This window comes from Falco punctatus (assembly GCF_963210335.1).
Source record: "Falco punctatus genome assembly, chromosome: 3".
Lineage (NCBI taxonomy): Eukaryota > Metazoa > Chordata > Aves > Falconiformes > Falconidae > Falco > Falco punctatus.
Window position 1 is genome coordinate 62,373,876 of NC_137582.1, and position 17,137 is coordinate 62,391,012.

At 41.1% G+C, this 17,137-nt stretch overlaps 1 protein-coding gene across 2 annotated transcripts in view; it reads left to right on the forward strand.

The window, feature by feature from the left end:
* GNAL (G protein subunit alpha L) overlaps window positions 1-16,625 on the forward strand; it is a 194,119-nt gene extending 177,494 nt beyond the window's left edge. For both annotated transcript variants that reach the window (XM_080378103.1, XM_080378104.1), the window contains exons 6-12: window positions 4,307-4,361; window positions 7,055-7,128; window positions 7,981-8,039; window positions 8,276-8,396; window positions 9,666-9,796; window positions 11,805-11,872; window positions 16,374-16,625. In XM_080378103.1, the coding sequence (XP_080234229.1) occupies window positions 4,307-4,361; window positions 7,055-7,128; window positions 7,981-8,039; window positions 8,276-8,396; window positions 9,666-9,796; window positions 11,805-11,872; window positions 16,374-16,520 (655 nt within the window). In that variant the 3' untranslated portion in view covers window positions 16,521-16,625. The remainder of the gene's footprint in view (window positions 1-4,306; window positions 4,362-7,054; window positions 7,129-7,980; window positions 8,040-8,275; window positions 8,397-9,665; window positions 9,797-11,804; window positions 11,873-16,373) is intronic.
* Window positions 16,626-17,137: the final 512 nt, after the last annotated feature.

Sequence of the window (17,137 nt, forward strand, 5' to 3'; positions counted from 1 at the left end):
GTGAGAAGCAGATTTTCATGTACAATTACCTCCTCTTTATTTGTGCATTTATGATTCCGTTTTTCAGAAATTCTTATATGGCTGCTACTGCTGCTCAAATTGCCATGGTTTTTGAAGAGAATAATGCTTATTGATAGTTCCCACATGCACTGGCAGGCACGTCTAAAACCTGTATTTTTGTGTTCACGGCTTGCATAATATAGAATTTAGAGATTGCTTGTCAAACTAAGTGTCAGCTGAGTTTCCTAGGAAACTCACTGAAGATATTTATAAAACTACAGATCAGCTTAATAATAGATACAATAATGTCAGTAGCTCGTGATTATTTTTTTTTTTACTGTATCAGTCCATTTTTTCTTTGCTTTAATTTGTTGGCAAACCAAACTGCATTTCCAAACAGAGCACTGAAGACCTTCCTTCCAATATATTGCTTAATTTATTTCGAGGAGGAAAAAAAAAAAGTAGTTTGTGCTGTTCCATGTAAGGAAATATAAAACACCCTAAAGTAAAATTAAGAAAAACCTAAATATCATACTAATTATCAGACTGAATTCTTTATAGATAAAACCACAGTTGTGGTGTAGAAATATAAATATTATATCATATGTTGTAGTTTTATTCACAGTTGAGTTGAATGTGTGAGTTTAAAGTTCATTGCACATACATGCAAAGCAGTCACTACGGAATTAACATAAATCCTGAGTATAGGTTTCTATAGAAGCTGCATAAATAGAGGACCTGTCAGTATTTTTAAAAAGCATAATTCTGTGAAAACAGTTTTATCCCTGAGCTGAAAAAACCCAGCATCTAAAAAGCGAGAATGAGTGATGCTGGTGTCCATTTTTACTCATTTTTCTGCTATTGTGTTTTCCTCACACTGATTCTTTGAGCGCAGACATGAGCATTGCCACAGTTTGGAGGTAGCTTTGGTTTTTAAGCACTTTAAATTGAAATTTTAGTCGCGTACATTTAAAATTTGGTGGGGTGTATATTATGTATATGTATAAAAGAATGGATGTTATGCCAGAACATAATTATTAGAGACATTTAGGATTAGTAGAAATTAACGTTCTTTAGAAAGCAGTTTAGAAAAGTGATTCTAGTTTTCACATTTTAATACAGTAATGAGAATGATGTTGCTGTATTTAGTAATGAGGCAGTACTGACTCCTTATCTCATCTGGAGTTACTTGTACCTACGTACGTATTTGCCTGTCAGAGCTACTTTTTGGTACTGTGCTAATTAGCCAAGTAAGGAGCTGTTATGAAGGATATTCAAGAATGTATTTTCTTTGGAAAAAGTAAGAGTATAGCTTTTTTGTGTTGCCTTGTCTAGAAATCTCAGCGCACTTTTAATGTAGTAGCAAAAGAAATCTTCGGAAGTCTGTCCATCAGACACTGAAAAGATTAATTTTCTCTGAAGCTATGAAATTTAGCCAAATCCTAGTAGGAGTTGCATGTGGATTTCTTGGATGCTAGTGATATCATTGCAGCTTGATACAACAGGGTAGCAGGTAAAACTTTGTAAATTATTTATTTCAATATAGATCACATGTGGTCAGCAACCTTACAAGCATAAAATGTTACGGCGGCTATGTCAAGTGATACTTCTTAAGCGCGTGATACTTGCCAGAGCTCGCTCTCTCTTAACTGCAGTGTTGCAGTTTAGAGTATTTGAAATGGATCCTTTTACTGGGAGGAGATTCTAATGAAGATTTCCAAATGTGAAATGGATCCTTTTACTGGGAGGAGGTTCTAATGACGATTTCTAAATGGAAGACTTCTTGGGCTGATACATAGGACGTGTAATTAGGAGACTTAACCACATTCTCAACCCTGCTATGGATTATTTGTAGTGTAACTCAGCATTACTCACTCCTCTGTTCCTCACTATAATTTGCCTGTTTTGAACATGCAGATGCTAGCAACTAATAACCTTCTGAAGTGCTTGTTGTTGTATAGGTGAGAGATGTGGATTGGTACTAAATACCATGTTTAATCATTTTGGGTAAATTCTGCCAACATGACTTTGTTATTGGGGAAACAAGGTGTATTGTCTCTGATTTATACATCAACTCCAGAAGGAATGCTTCTGCCAGAAGAACACCAATTCACTCCATCTTGTGAGGTTTGTGACGGAGTCATATTTATGCACAAATACTTGCTTCTGTCCACACTCTTAAGCAGAACCCTTTATGTGTCAGCTGTAGTTGAGAGGCATTTTCTCCACAGACTTCTGTTGCATTTACTGATCCTGAGCTATGCAAGCGACTGCACTGCCTGCAGCAGCTTGCAAGCTGTCCCTCAGGCTCCTGCCCATTTTCTGCAGGTTTGTTTAACCTGCTGGCATTGCCATCTTACTGTGCTCAGAGAGCAGGATTTACCCCTCTGCTAACCTTTTACCCTGATGAAAACTGTCTGTTTCTGGGCCTGTCAGATCAAACTGTTAAGAAACTGGAAAGAAAACTTTGAAACGCACTTGGAAATACAGGAGCGCTGCCTGAACAGGAGTGTTAAGGAAAATTACTCTGTGTTTAGGAAGAGAATCAGCCTGGAGGCACTTTTGATTTGAAGTTTTTTTGCCTTCTTTGTCAACTCCTGTGCTGCAAGCAGGAGATGAAAATTGTGTTGATGACAGGTGTGCCACTTAAGGTGAACTTTAATGATATAAACATCATTTCTTTAAAAAGCAGCCATTGCTCTGCTCTGGTGTTAGCATTAACTGCAGGGCTAACTGAAGTTAAACTTTGCTTAATCAATATTCTCAAGATGATGAAAATCATCTGACCAAAAGGTTCACTCTGTATGCAGCTGCTTTCTCATGGTGACTGCAGCTGATAAGAGTGTACTTTTACATTTTTGTATATGTTTATGGTGGCTTTTGGATGGGGACGAAGTTTTGTAAAAAGATGCTTTTTCTTTAGAGTTTGTTCAGTTCAATTTTGTTGTCGGGCATCCATTGTGTTACGCTAAACAGTGATTTTTTTAAACAGTATGCTTAGCCGTCACACCTTGATCATCCAGAAGGAAAAGCTGGGTATTCTGACTGTAGATACTATATTTTGTTTCCCTATTATAACAATGGAGATCCAAAAAGGACAAATAGTATAAATAAATTTATACACAGCATATTTTCTTGTCCTTTCATATCCGTGAGAAAGTGCTATGAGAATTGCAAACAGGCTTTTAGGGGGGCATCTTCTCAACTGGTCAGTGTGTGTGACCTCTGTGTTAACAGCGAGTCACATTGTAAGTCAAGAGTTTGCTGGCTTTTTTTTTTCCTCACCACAATTAAGCAGATTCCACATGCACACCCAAGTAAAATCGGAAAAAACTTGCCAGTTAAGAAAGAAATCTTGATAATATTGTAGCAGGATGAGTCAGCTGGTGGGGTATTCACTGGCAAATACCAAATAACAGTGCAGAAATTCCACATAGCTTCTAAGTCATATAGGCAATCTGGGGAAAATGAGCCAGCTAGGCTGACATGAAACCTAAGAAATGGGTGAAAGTGAAAGAGAACCTGCCTATTTTATATATGCATATAAAAACACATTTTTATGTCCTTAATACTACCATTGTAACATGTTCTAGGAAAGAATTAAAGCTTGAAAAGATTTTTTTAAGTAATTGGAGAATGTGGTTCCATCTTTTTCTTTTTGGTTCCCTTTTCTCTTGCCCCTCCCTGCAGTTGTAAGGTTTTGTTTCACTTTATGTATCAAACTGGGTTGGCAACATGAAGGGTCAGACTGGTTAACCTCCTCTTCTTGTCCGATTTGCTCTCCAGTTCTTGTGCTTTAGTTGCAATGTTCAAGGGCAGCATGTCAGTCCAAAGCTATTCCTTTATATTAACAAGCATTTCTGCTAACATTACTGAGACCATAATTAAATAACATTATGCTAGATTAGCATTATGCTAAATAAAGGCAACCCTCCACCCCATTTACTTTTTTAAAACCCAAGATCTTTTTTATGTCTAAACAACCATATCATGTTATGACACATGGTTAGTCTGGTATTTTTTAGTGGACCTCACAAAATTATAACATTTAATTGCATTTGGACCATTTGTGGGTACTGCATAATGGTAAGTGTAGAAGTGCTATATTGGAACGAAGTCTGGGTAAAACGTTGTTCGGCTCAGAAAATGTGACCTCAGTCAATGTAAGTAAATCATCGGGCTCGTACCTTTGCCTGTTGGACTTGTGTTTTACTTTGCAGCAGGAGCCTAAACCAGAAAAAGTAGTGAAAAGTGTTATACTAAACGGTATTTTACATATCTAAGTGCATGTTTGTTTTTCTTGTAGCTTTTTAGAAAGAATTGACAGCGTCAGCATGGATGACTACACACCCACAGATCAGGTTAGTATAACTAACAGGGTAGGTAGGGTCTGAACCAGGACTCCCATTTGTATGAATTCTTTATGTAATTTATTTTAGTCCCAACAGAAGCTGAAATAGGGCATACCACATAATATAAAAATACAGTCTACCAGTTTAAGTAATGGATATTAAAGAAGAGGAGGCTTTTTGCTGGTGCAAGCTTGTCTTTTACTGTTGTTATATGTAGGTCGGCGATTCCTGTAATACATCTGTTAGTTATTTCTTCCTGCTCCATTCTGTGTCCCACAAACAAAGCAAAGGGAACAGAAAACAAATGTAAAAGCCTACAGTTTCCCTCGCCTTCACCACACAGAAGCAGTGTTTTATTTCAATGGTGAAGGTGATGGAGACCCAGAGGGAGGCTTACCATGTCCATCAGATGGGTCCTTCAGAGGCAGAAGCCTGCAGTGGATCTTGTGTTCAAATGCAGGGATGAGAACTTCTCTGCGGGCATGCAGACACCTTCTTTCCATCTCCTATGGGCAGCATAATTTCTATTTAAGCCTTATTTGCAGGACAGTACACTCTTTTGTTTTTCCCACATGTCATGATGCATCTTGATAGGGTGCTCTAATGACAAACACATTCAGGAAAGTTAAGACTGAAGTGGTGCAACCTTGAAGTGAAAAAAGAGTTTCACCATGGTGCACAGCTTTGCATGCCTTCCCTGAGCTCAGGCTGTGTTGTTTCCTTGGGCAGATGTCTCTTTGGCACACTTGTTCTGAGGTTGTTATTTTTCACTGCTAGTATCCCACTGTCATCTAGTAGTCTCAGCCAAGATTGTGGGCCATTTCGTAAACTGCAAATACAGGTGGCAGAAGAGAATCCCTGCACTGGGTAATTCAGTCTAACTGTGCAAGGTGTATAATGTTAAAAAATACAGTTGCTACATCTCATTGTGCAATCGGGGGCTGAAATTCAGAGAAACGAAGTGACTTGCCAGAGATGACACAAGGAAGTGTGCAAAGTAGAGCCTGTTCCTTCCAACCTGGTTCAGGACTGTAACCACAAGCCTGTCCCATTACTCTGACTGTATCCTGAAACAGAAGGCAGTAAAAAGTAGTATGCATTGTATTATAAGGCAAAACTTGTATGGTCAGCCCAACGCAGGATCAATTATTAAAGCCCTCAAGACATTTTCAGACCAAAGCAGTAGCACTGTGTCTAGACCTCATGGTCCAATTTTAGCATTGATATCGCTCAGCTGGAGAGAAAAGTCAATGAAGCAAAGCCTCATTTTTACTTGCATTATTTCTGTTAGTGTTGACCTGTTTGTTCCTGGGAGGCCTTTCTCTACCTGGAGCAGTCATTCATCATCTAGAAATTTTTCCTGATACTTCCTTTGAGGAGGAATGCCCTGCATCTCCAAGGATCAGAAGATGCCTTTGTATTTGGCCGGCAGAAGGCTTTTGCTCTAAAGGAGGGATTGTCTTTTGCTTTTGGTTTTTCATCCTTTTATGCTCTATCAGTTGTCCTGCTGAATTAACTAGTAAAAATTATGACTTTCCTTTTTTCTCTTGCTTGCTTTAAATTTTTTTTGCACCAACCCAAAGTAACAACTGAGTCCAATAACAAATAAAATCCGCAAGTGACAGGAAATGACAGTAATATATATAAAACTTAAAATAATTAAATGATTTGCCTTCACACGAGTTCATGCAACTGTCAAAACAGACAAGGTTTGCCAGCTACCAGAGTACTCGAATCCGTAGATGGTAGGGTGGGGGAAAAAGGCAAGCTGCGCTTGGACACTGCACCACTGGCTGCCTCCTTCCCTCCCCACTTTCACAGCTGCTGCGTGGCCGGGAGAGCTAAACTAGACCAAGTGGCCCTTCCCTTGGGAAGGGAATGCTCCCTGGGCAGGCATCCGTGCTGAGAGGTGGCTGCTCAGAGGGATTCATCCCCATCAGGTAGCCAGCAGCTTTCTGCAGCTTCCAATTCTGTTTGCACCCACTGTGCTGGATAGTCAAGGTTGAAAATGCTGCTGGTGATGACAATGGCAGACAGTGAGCTAATTGCCTGAGGTATGCATCATAAATTGCTTTTGCCTACTTCCTTTGAGATGCTAGGAAATTAATATTTTTTTAATTATTAGAAGAATGTTATTTAAGTTGTAAAGTACTGCTAGTTTGAAAAATAAGAAAGAAATGTCAGATTTATGTACAACCTAAATTCTGTTCCCCTGTGCTCTGTAATAGAGCTTTAATTGTTCAGTCACAAGCTGTTATTTCGATAGGATTCCTGTCTCATTCAATACAAAAGAGGGCAGAATTAAGGTTGCCTGGGAAACTGTAAATCTGGAGTTTTCTAACATTTGAATACTTGACTTTACAACATGAATAACATTTTTCTTAGTTTTATGTAACTTCAGAATTCATTATCCACGTCACATAAAAAATTGTGTGACCGTCAATAACAGTTTTCAGTGGGCAGTAAGGAGAATGTATACAGGGTCTCGTGCTTTCTGAGTGTGCGCAGCCAAATGCAGAGATGATGTTTGTGTATATCCATTGTGTCATTATGGACAAACACAGTTTACCAACAAGTCTGATTGAACTTTAATGAAATAGAACATTTGAGACTTTTCATGGAAAATAATATTCCATGCTTTTAAAAACAAAATGAGGTTAGAAAAAAAATGTGCTAATCAGCTTCTGTGTTCTTGTTTCCAGGACCTGTTAAGATGCAGAGTGTTGACATCAGGAATTTTTGAAACAAGATTTCAAGTAGATAAAGTAAATTTCCAGTAAGTCTGTTAGTATTAATTTATAAATATCATACTAATTTTTAACAACTTAGTTCAGATGTCTGTGCTCATGTATGCTGGGTATAGTAGGTTTAGGGTGGTAGTTGGTGTGTGTGGGTTTGGTTTGGTTTTTAGCTCGCTCTTCATAGGTCCTAGTAAAAATTGCTTCATGCTTTGCAAAAAGAGCTGATACTAGTTATGTGTATTGGTGATGCTCTACTGTGGGGTTGTCTGTGGCTGGTTTTACTAACTGGTTCATTAGTAGAGCACTGTAAACTCATAAAATACTTTTGGGGATAAGACCTTGCGGAAGTCGGTGTAAATGCTGCCATGAGTCTGACTTTGTGCAGTGGGATGAGGAGAGTTAAATGTCTCCCTTCTTCTGGAGGGCTGCAAGCTCTGTGTTTGTCAAAGTTTTACACCGTGACTCTGTAAAACACCCACTGTTGGGCTGCCTCCGCTCACTGGTTCTTGCCCAGAAAGGTGGCAATGCTGGTGGGGCAGAGCTGCCCCCGTGTCCTTCTTCTTACAGAGACACACTCTCCCCACCATGGCCAAAACCCGTCCTTGTTTATAACGCAGGAAGTCCAACCTTACATGCTACATGTGCTTCTGTGGGCTGGAAAAGCGTATATTTCTCATGGGTTCAGTAGCCGTCTGACATGCAGCATGGCATCAACAGAGCTGTTGACATGCAGCATGGCATCAGCAGAGCTCTCTCCCCTGCAGGCGGTATTTTACTGCCGCTCTCCTTGGGGCTGTCAGATTTTTAAACTGAATCCTCATGCTGCATGCTTTGTGTGACTTTCCTAGTGCACCTAAGTGATATAACATCCTATGGCTTTTTAACAGCATGTTTGATGTAGGTGGCCAGAGAGATGAGAGAAGAAAATGGATCCAATGCTTTAATGGTAAGTACAAATAATCCACATTTTTATTTTGAACTTATTCTCTGAGGTGTGAGCAGCTTACTATTCATATTCACACATAGTATGTCACTAATACAGGAGTCCAGTGTCACAGGTATTTGCTTCGGGTGTTTTTGGCAGTTTGGGGAGTAGTGGCAGTGTTAACCCAAGGACTATGTGCTGGGATAACAGAGATGTTCTTTTCTCTCTCCTTTATTTCTTTTGTGTGCTCTGCCCAGATGTCACGGCTATCATCTTTGTTGTGGCTTGCAGCAGCTACAATATGGTAATAAGGGAAGACAATAACACAAACAGACTACGGGAATCCCTGGACCTTTTCAAAAGTATCTGGAATAACAGGTAAAACATACCTCGTTTCCCACTTACCCTCCCCAACTTAGCTACAGTTAAAACAGGACTCCCCTTACTATATGCTCATTCATTGCGTATTCAGAAAATGTCCAGGTAGAGCCAGGTCGCAGGGTGCCCCCACAGTGCGTACCCCTCCCTGTCGGGAGCTGTGGCGCTGGAACGGTGCACACAGCATTTCGCTGCTGTGCCAGAATGATGCAGGGTGTGGAGACAACTTGGGAAGGGCAAGCTCCCTGTGCCAGCTGCCAGAAGGGAAGCAGGGGAGACCCCTGCCTGGCATCACTGTGCTGCTTGGCCGAGACTGAGAGCATCCACCAAATTACATTTTATCTCCTCTTCAAATGCAGCAGCAGGAGCAGGTAGCTGTTGGCGTTGCATTCTATTCACTGGCTGGCACCACACTCAATACCTACGTGGGCAGCCACGCTCATAAGACTCGTCTCTGAGACCACACAGTTTCTCTGCCATGTGGGACGATATTTCAGATCTAATCTGGTTGTAACTGCCATTAAATTGACATTCTGCCACAGTGCATGTAAATTACAGATATGTAACCAAATAGCAATATGAATAGGTTCTTGATAGAGAATAAGTAAAAACAATCCACAAAATAAGGCAATGAAGTTTTCCGCCCATACTTACAAGAATGCTCTGCACTGAGAAGTGATTGAAAGTAGAGTGAGGAAAAATGTTAAGAGCAGGTCCCAAAGGGACATCGTCACAGTGATGGCTAGGTATTAATTGGAGAAGAAAAGATAGTATTTTCTTTTGATTCATCAGGTGTCATACAGGCTACCCTAAACGATGGGATATCTCTGTGGATGAGCAATAGTTAAGAAGACAGAGCAGTCTGAGGGAAGGCAGCTTTCCAGCCTTTTTCTTTTGCTTCAGCAAAACCAAACAAAGTAGACAGTAATGTCTGGTTTTGGACTATGGTACTTTTAGGAAATGTCATCATTTTCCCAACTCAATATCAAAAGGATAATTTAGAAAACAATATTTGAAGACTGCTGCCTTCAGCAATGTCTACTGCAGTTTTTATAAATGTGTTTACAGATCCTATAAATATACCCACCAGCACAGGTGCAACCTAATTGAAACAATAATTTAGGTCAGCTATTTTTTTCTGTTGAAACACATTCCACACTACTTCACTCTGTCTGTGCAGGGACAGCCAGTGAATTTTCAATTGAAGTGATGTGTTTTCCTTGGGTAACGTGTCAGAGATAACATAAACATTTGGTTTGTTTTTGACAGGTGGTTGCGGACCATTTCTATCATTTTGTTCTTGAATAAACAGGACATGCTGGCTGAAAAAGTCTTGGCAGGGAAATCAAAAATTGAAGATTACTTTCCTGAATACGCGCATTATACTGTACCTGAGGATGGTAAGGCTGCTTGGATTGGACCGGCTGGCATAGCCCAGTCTATAGTTCCTGTCTCTTGTCTCTGTCTGTGTCTCACACACACACACACAAATTCACAAGCACGCACCGTTCCTCACGCAAACTGTTGGTCAGTAAAGGAGCAAGCCAGCAGCACATAGCTCGTAGGTACCCCAGCATGGGCAAGGTCTGAAGGGGCCCTGGCTGCTGGAGGGGTGTAGGAGGACTGTAGGGGGCTGACTCCAGAGTGCCTGCCTTCCCCTGCAACCCACAGTCCCACGAAACCAAATATCTCTCCCCTGCCAGATGCTTCTGCCTGGGCTTCCTGTGGTGCTGAGCTTTGTTAGGGATTCATTAGACTTACTTTGCAGCCATTCTGCATCCTCCAACACCGTAAACTTCAGCCTTTGCAAATACTGACGGGAAGCTCAGCAGACTAGCAAGGGAACTTTTACAGAGGAAAATCACATCAATAAATATGAAGAGCTGTGACAATGAAGCATGGGTTCGATTTTTTTACCATTGCAAGAAGTACAGTGGTTCCTGCACCACAATAACATATTGCATAAACAAACTCTGGTATTATGCCAGTTTTATACCAGGCAGAGGGCTTCCCAAATATCACAGCTCTGTGTCTAGCAAAAGTTCTAAAACTTGCACTTTCTGACCTCTAGCCTTTCCCTTACCCGAGTGATGCCCCTGGCATAGTGCTTGCAGTCATCTGTCAGAAAAGGTTTTCATTCTCCGCTAACCGTCAACAACAGCCTAGGTTATAGAAGTGAAGATAATAATGAGCTATTTTCAGCTTTCGTTCAGGTCTGGAACTTCAGGAGTGTGATGCTGAGTTTCAGATGGGGAGGATACTGAGTTAACCTGGCACCAGTTTTAGAATGCTAAGGGCTTTCAGAAGAAATCTTCTGTCACCTTCACCCAAATTTGCCTCTCGCAAACATACTCTACGTACATACAGAGTTTGGGTAAATTTTCAACATTTTTTTTTAGTGAGCCAGTTGTCAGAATAAAGTAGCTTTTGGTATTTCTCAGCAGCATTTCACAGCAGATATCCAGAGTGATCCAGAATATTCACACATGAAACATCTCTCTATTTTTAACCTGTCGTTGTTCACTTATTCTTTCATTTCAGCCAGCATTATTTAAGGACAGCAGCACCGAACTCTTAAGGTGCTGCTGATTGTGCTGCTGCTCTGTTTTTACTCCTGGTGCTACAGATAAGAGTAAACATTTTTCCGTATTCTGCTAAATTCTGCCCTTTACCGTATTATGTTTGTAAGTATCTGATTTGGTATCTTAGATGAGGAGAAATCACACTGAAGGGAAATGAATAGGTTATCTCTTCACTGTATTGTTTTTTATACTTACAGTCAGTATAGTTGTTACGTGGTCTAGATAGAGATGACTTCATCTGCCAACAGTTAGTACTGACCGCTCAACAAGAATTTCATCTAAGGCCCCTTGATAGGCAGTGTATCTTAAGTATTCTGCTGATTTGGGGCCTGGAAATAAAATACATACATTAAAAGATATCTTGATGCTATCATTTTTTTCAAGTGTAATCTTGGACTAACCATTTTTAAACCCAGATTCCTGCCTGCAGAAGCTTTATTCAGGAGACGCTGTTCTGCTGGAGAAACTGAACAGCTCAGCTGCTTTTTCTAGTCATGTTTTCTGATAAAAGTTAAACCTAACTCCCACTTGTTTTGTATCTATATGAACAGACTTGTGGATGTGGGTAAGCCTCTTTATGATATGACCAATGACATTATTGCAACAATTTCAGCAATTTTCAGGTTCTTAAAATATGTTAAATGCGTAGTCAGGTTTTACAGTACCTTGCTATTTCAGAATTGCCTGTCAGGAATCTCCTGTGGATATTTAACATTTTAATTTCTGTATTAAAGAACTACTTCCTCCTTATTAAATCTCTTATTATGAAAAGTAGATGATTGTTTGCTTTTCATGTTTCTGATGCCATTTATTTTTAATTAAACAGCAACACCAGATGCAGGAGAAGACCCCAAAGTCACAAGAGCCAAGTTCTTCATCCGGGATGAGTTTTTAGTGAGTAATTTTGATCTTACGTGTGATTCTATCATAGGAAAAACTGGCAGATGGTGTAGTTTATTTAGGGAAAACTGATGGGGTTTTGCAGAAAGCTAGAAGGAGAGGAGAATGTCTGGCGATTCCCAAATTCTTTTCAGCTGCCCGTCTTGCAGAACCTTCCCCAGTGCTTGCACATTTTTATGCCCATTTTATACAAAGTCACCTGCCCTGCAAAGTGTCACACAGCAAGTAAGTGCTAGTGCACAAAACGGTTGTGTGCTTGCCTGTTTGTCTCTGGGTTCAGTGTGGGTGCCGGCAGCCCTCACTCTCTGTGCAGGGAGCAATGCCAAGCCCTAGTTCCATTGCCAGTTAGCGATGTTTTCTATGGCTGCCCTTACCTGTGAGACGCTACTGGTTGTTGCCTTGAATGTTTATTTTGTGTATCGGTCCCATCCATGTTTGAGCAAATACGCTTAAATACCTGCCGTGATTCACTGGTGTTACTGACAGAGGCCACCTGCAAAGCAGGGTGGGAGGGGAGGGGGCATAGGCATTGCAACCACATAAAAAACCGCTGTGCGGCTGCAGAGGCCCTTTGTGGCCACAGGTGCTGGGAACAGAAGTGTTAGGGCCATGGCCGGCACCCGCCAGCCGCTGGGCAGTGCCCGGGGCTCAGGCATGGGGCCAAAATGGGGCCAAAACAGCTCTTCCCCCCGTCACCCACAACTGCTGCAGGCTCGGCGGGGAGCATCTCCTCTGTAAGCAACGTTCGTGTCTCTCTCCTGGGTTTGTGCTTCGTCTCTCAGTGTAAAGAGACAGAGGGATGCAGTCATTTGAACAGTTGCTTTAAACTCTTGGCCTGTTTGAAATGAAAGGCTTGCAAGTGAGATGTTTCTGCTCCCATTAATGGTCTGAACAGCCTGTGTGTGCCCCAAGTAACGGAGGCCATGCACGGGCCCGGTGGTGAGGGTGAGCAGAAACAGCAACTTCCAGCTTCGTACGGTCAGGCATAAAAGGCTGAGGCTTCCAAGGTAGGGGGATGAAGAGGACGGGGAAATAAGCTCAGCATACAGACTGGGGAGGGGTCTGATGTCCTTAGCCAAATGGAAGGAAGGAAACGTGTGTATTTTCTATCTACGGCCTTCTTGGCTGTGCTTTGTAAATTTGTTTCCAAGTCTCTTCATTTATGACCTTTTCCTTGTCCCACTCCGTTAAATTTTCAGACACAATTCAGAGAAGTCTGGTTATATTAATTTATAAGCTTTATTGTGATTTTTATTGCGGTCATGGGTCTGCGTAAGGCATGGATATCTGTAAAAATCACCACGGTGCTGCACCCCTTAAAAATCCATGCGCCCGTAGGCACTGGTACCGGCAAATTTAAATCACGTCATTCGAAGAATTTCAGGAGGAGGTTAAACCTAAACACATTTTCAACATTTCTGCAGGGTATTATATGAGCATTAGGAAGGCAAAATACATCAGCTCCTGATTTCAGGATGGGTGCAGGGGCCGGGGGCCTCTGGGGGTTTGGGCGGCAGGCCTGGCTGCCCAGCGCTGCTGCTCTGTCGCCAGGGGAGCCAGGAGTGTGGGCTGCAAGACACGGACACAGCCAGTGCCTGTGCTGCATGGCTGGGCTGGGGAGGACATCTCCCGGTCCTAGAAATGTACTTTGTAGGAAGTTCTCCTTCCTTCGTCTCACGCATGTCCTTTCTCCTCCCAGACTCTTCATGGAGGCAGCATGCTCATGCGCTCTTTGTTTAGGCTACTCCCCAGCCCCATTTTGGTGTTTTGTACACAGGGTGCTCTAGCTGCTGATGTTTTGTTTAAATACATCCCCAGTGTATAGGCAACCCCTGTTAAAACACCAGTTCATGCTGGTTCATGCTGGTTCTTAAAAAATCTGAAACTGGGAGGTAAAGGAGCTGCTGTTCAAACACACAGACCAGGCTCCCTCGAGTCACACATTTGGCTCCTTGCTGAAAACTGTCACCCTGACCCCCACAGTGTAGGGAAACCAGTATTAAATATTCTTATTTGTGTTATAAGAAAGTAAATGTTCTTTCATTGCTGTCCCAGGGGATGTTATTTTTCCCCTCTGAACTAAGTAACACACTACTGTTCAAAATTAGTTTTGAGTAGGGGTGAAAATACTGCATTTATCTTAAAATGAGAGAACTACAAAGCTGTCAGGGGACAAAAAAAAAAAAACACACCTAACATTTTGAAAATACATGCTTTGACATGCCTTATATGTTCTGGTGACACCTAGTAATGTTGTGGGCAGCTTACTACCACAGACATTAGTGGAATCAGTGCCTGGCAAACACTTAGTGAAAAAAACACTTATTTTACCAAAATACAAGAAAAAGATTGACCATTGGGTTGGTAGGGTGGTGTGCTCCCTACTGCCTGCATCTGGGTGAAACTGAAAATGTTTGTACGTTGTTCCCACTGACATGTAACGTTTCATCCTAGAAAGAGCACATCAGAGTGGAAGTCTGATTGCCCTCTCACATCCCTAATTACAGTATGTAAGTGCTGTGTGCAGACCATACGGAGACATCAATGTGCTTGTTGCAGCGCGCTGAGATGGTGCTGCTCAAGGGAAGCGCACAGGAAGGGGTGAGGGCGAGGTGGCAATAGCTGGAGGCTGCACATGCAGACGTAGGTCTCAAACAGCGCAGAGCGAAAGAGCCACAGACTCCAGCAAGAGGCAAAGGCTGAACTCTTCTGAGGCTTCCGAGTTAAGAATGAAAAAGCGAGCAGTAGTTGGAAGGCAGAGTGGCCTGTGTTTTGGGGAACAGTTTTGATGTTGGGTTTTTTTTAAACTCCAATTAAAAAAAAGTGTTTAGTAACTGGTCTCTCCTTGCTGCATCTGACTGACAGCATTACTACTGTCAAATAGTACAGGGGAAAAAGAAATGTAGAGTAGCGATTGTATCAAAAATAGACACACTATGGCATTTTTTTTACGGTTTTAAAATTGGTGTCATCTTGAATATCCATGCATGCTGCTGTCCTTTCAGCCCTTGGGTTCCTAAGGGTCAGATTTCCCCCAGACTTTGAGAAACAACAAAGGTCTTCCTCAACCCTTCTGGAAGATTCAGGTAGACAAACACAGTTTACATTTTCATTGAATCTCAGCATTTTGCCACCATTGCAGTAATCTGTAAAACTTCTTTTTCCTTGTTTCATTATTGTTCAGTGTATTTCATAGTTCAAACACAGTCTGAACAATTTGCCCATCAATTGAATACATTATTGAATTAATACTTTTCATGAGGATAAGCTTTGAACTAGGTATTCAGTGTAGCTTAGTAAGAAGCAAATCATTTTTAGTATACATACAGAACACCCCCTGTTTAATTAGCAATGAATATCTAATGTTACCCAAGTTACCTGCAAAAATCTGCCATTTCTTGTTGATTTATTTATGTAAATCATGGCTTCTAAATGTCTGTGGTTATGCATATCTATAGCTGCAGCTATCTACAAGGTCAATCCTACCTGTAAAATAGATCGCTGTATTAAAAATACATAGTGTAGCCAGAGAGAAAGAAAATGTCTTTTGTTGTTTAGCCAGTATAATTTGTACTAAAAATTGGAAAACATTTATAAAAATTGTTATCCCCAAAACTGACCTTCTGCTTTCACGACATTCCATATATACTCTTCAAAATAATGCTCTAGAATGGGTTTGTATTTATCAATCCTACAGGAATACAGAACAAAATTAAGATTTTTGAAAATATTTTTTAAGATCCTGGGGAATTTTAACAAGATAACCATGGGTGAAGAGATACTGGAGTTTAAGTTAGCAACCTAAAAAGCTGTGCAGTAGCCTTGCAAAAATTTAATTCTGTGTGGTCTGATGTTTACTGGATTTGTGCATGTTTCAGTATTCTAAGGGCCCCCTGCCACTCTGGTGATAATTCCACAATGTTCTGGTCTCCGTAATGATACCAAGTCTTCAGCTGGCTTAATATGTGCTCTTAAGTAAAGGTAACTCCAGGGGCCTTCAGCTTCAAGAAGCAGAAGCACAGTAGGCTGCTGTTGCATGCCACTCCTAGCTTCACAACTGGGAGGTTTTCAGGTTTGTGTTGCTGATTTAAAAAGAGTTCAAAAATTTGCCATGTGATGGCACCAAAAAAGAAGGTAAGAATTTGTGGGACAGCTGCCCGGCAGACTGCAGTACTGTCAGCAGCACAGATGAGCTGCACAGTGATGTGCAAATGATAACAGCTTGTGCAAATGATGATAGCATCAGTGGCTCTTACATAGTACTAATATAGTGACCCTGTAATAGTATCCATAACTTTTTTTAATCTTTATTTCTAATTTGTAGTTCATATTGGACCAGACCACAGAACTTCCTTTTTTATTTATTTATTTTAGTGATCTATGTGCAGACTTTCCCAGGTTTCTTGGTACTCCGTAAGTCTATAGACCACTGAGATGTGAAACTTCCCATGGCAGAGTGTCTGATCCTTGGGTTTTTTCCTCGCTTTTTCCACAGAGGATAAGTACAGCGAGCGGAGATGGCAGGCATTATTGCTACCCACACTTTACATGTGCAGTGGACACAGAAAATATCCGCAGAGTGTTCAACGACTGTCGAGACATCATTCAAAGGATGCATCTCCGCCAGTACGAACTCTTGTGAGGGGAATCACCGTGGAACCTGTGGTTTTAAATTCTTTGCTCCTTACTCTTTCTCGTGATACTACCCCACACAGGGTGGAAGAATATACTATAGAAATGTCAGTCTCTTCACTTTGTTTACTTTAATTATTTAACCTTAAAGCTGATTTGAAGCAAGTTTGGGTTGTTTTTCCTTCATGCTTTTTGGGACTATTTTTGTGCTTTATTTTGACATGCCACTTCTTCGTCATTCCACTAAGCCCTTTGGCTACCTCTGTTCCCTTAGGTTTTGGTTTTTTAACTGAACATGACCTGCTAAATTTTTTCCAGCAGGTTAACGTCAGTTCAAACTGGTATGTCAGCTGGATGACACTAAAGTCATACCTATCCCTCTGTGTGGGTTTCCTTTTTAACATGACATTGAAGAGTACTTGATGGGTGAAAAAAAAGATTAATGCACTTTGTATCAGGTTATTAAATACTGTTGAGGAAGTAGACACACAATGTAGCAGCACCACAATATTTATTACTCTGTCACAGTTTTTAGCGTTTCTGAGTTGCAGGTCAACTGATAAAGTGACCTCCTCTTTTAAGCCGTTACTGGCACAGGAAGTAGAGTAGATAATGAGAGGAACAGTG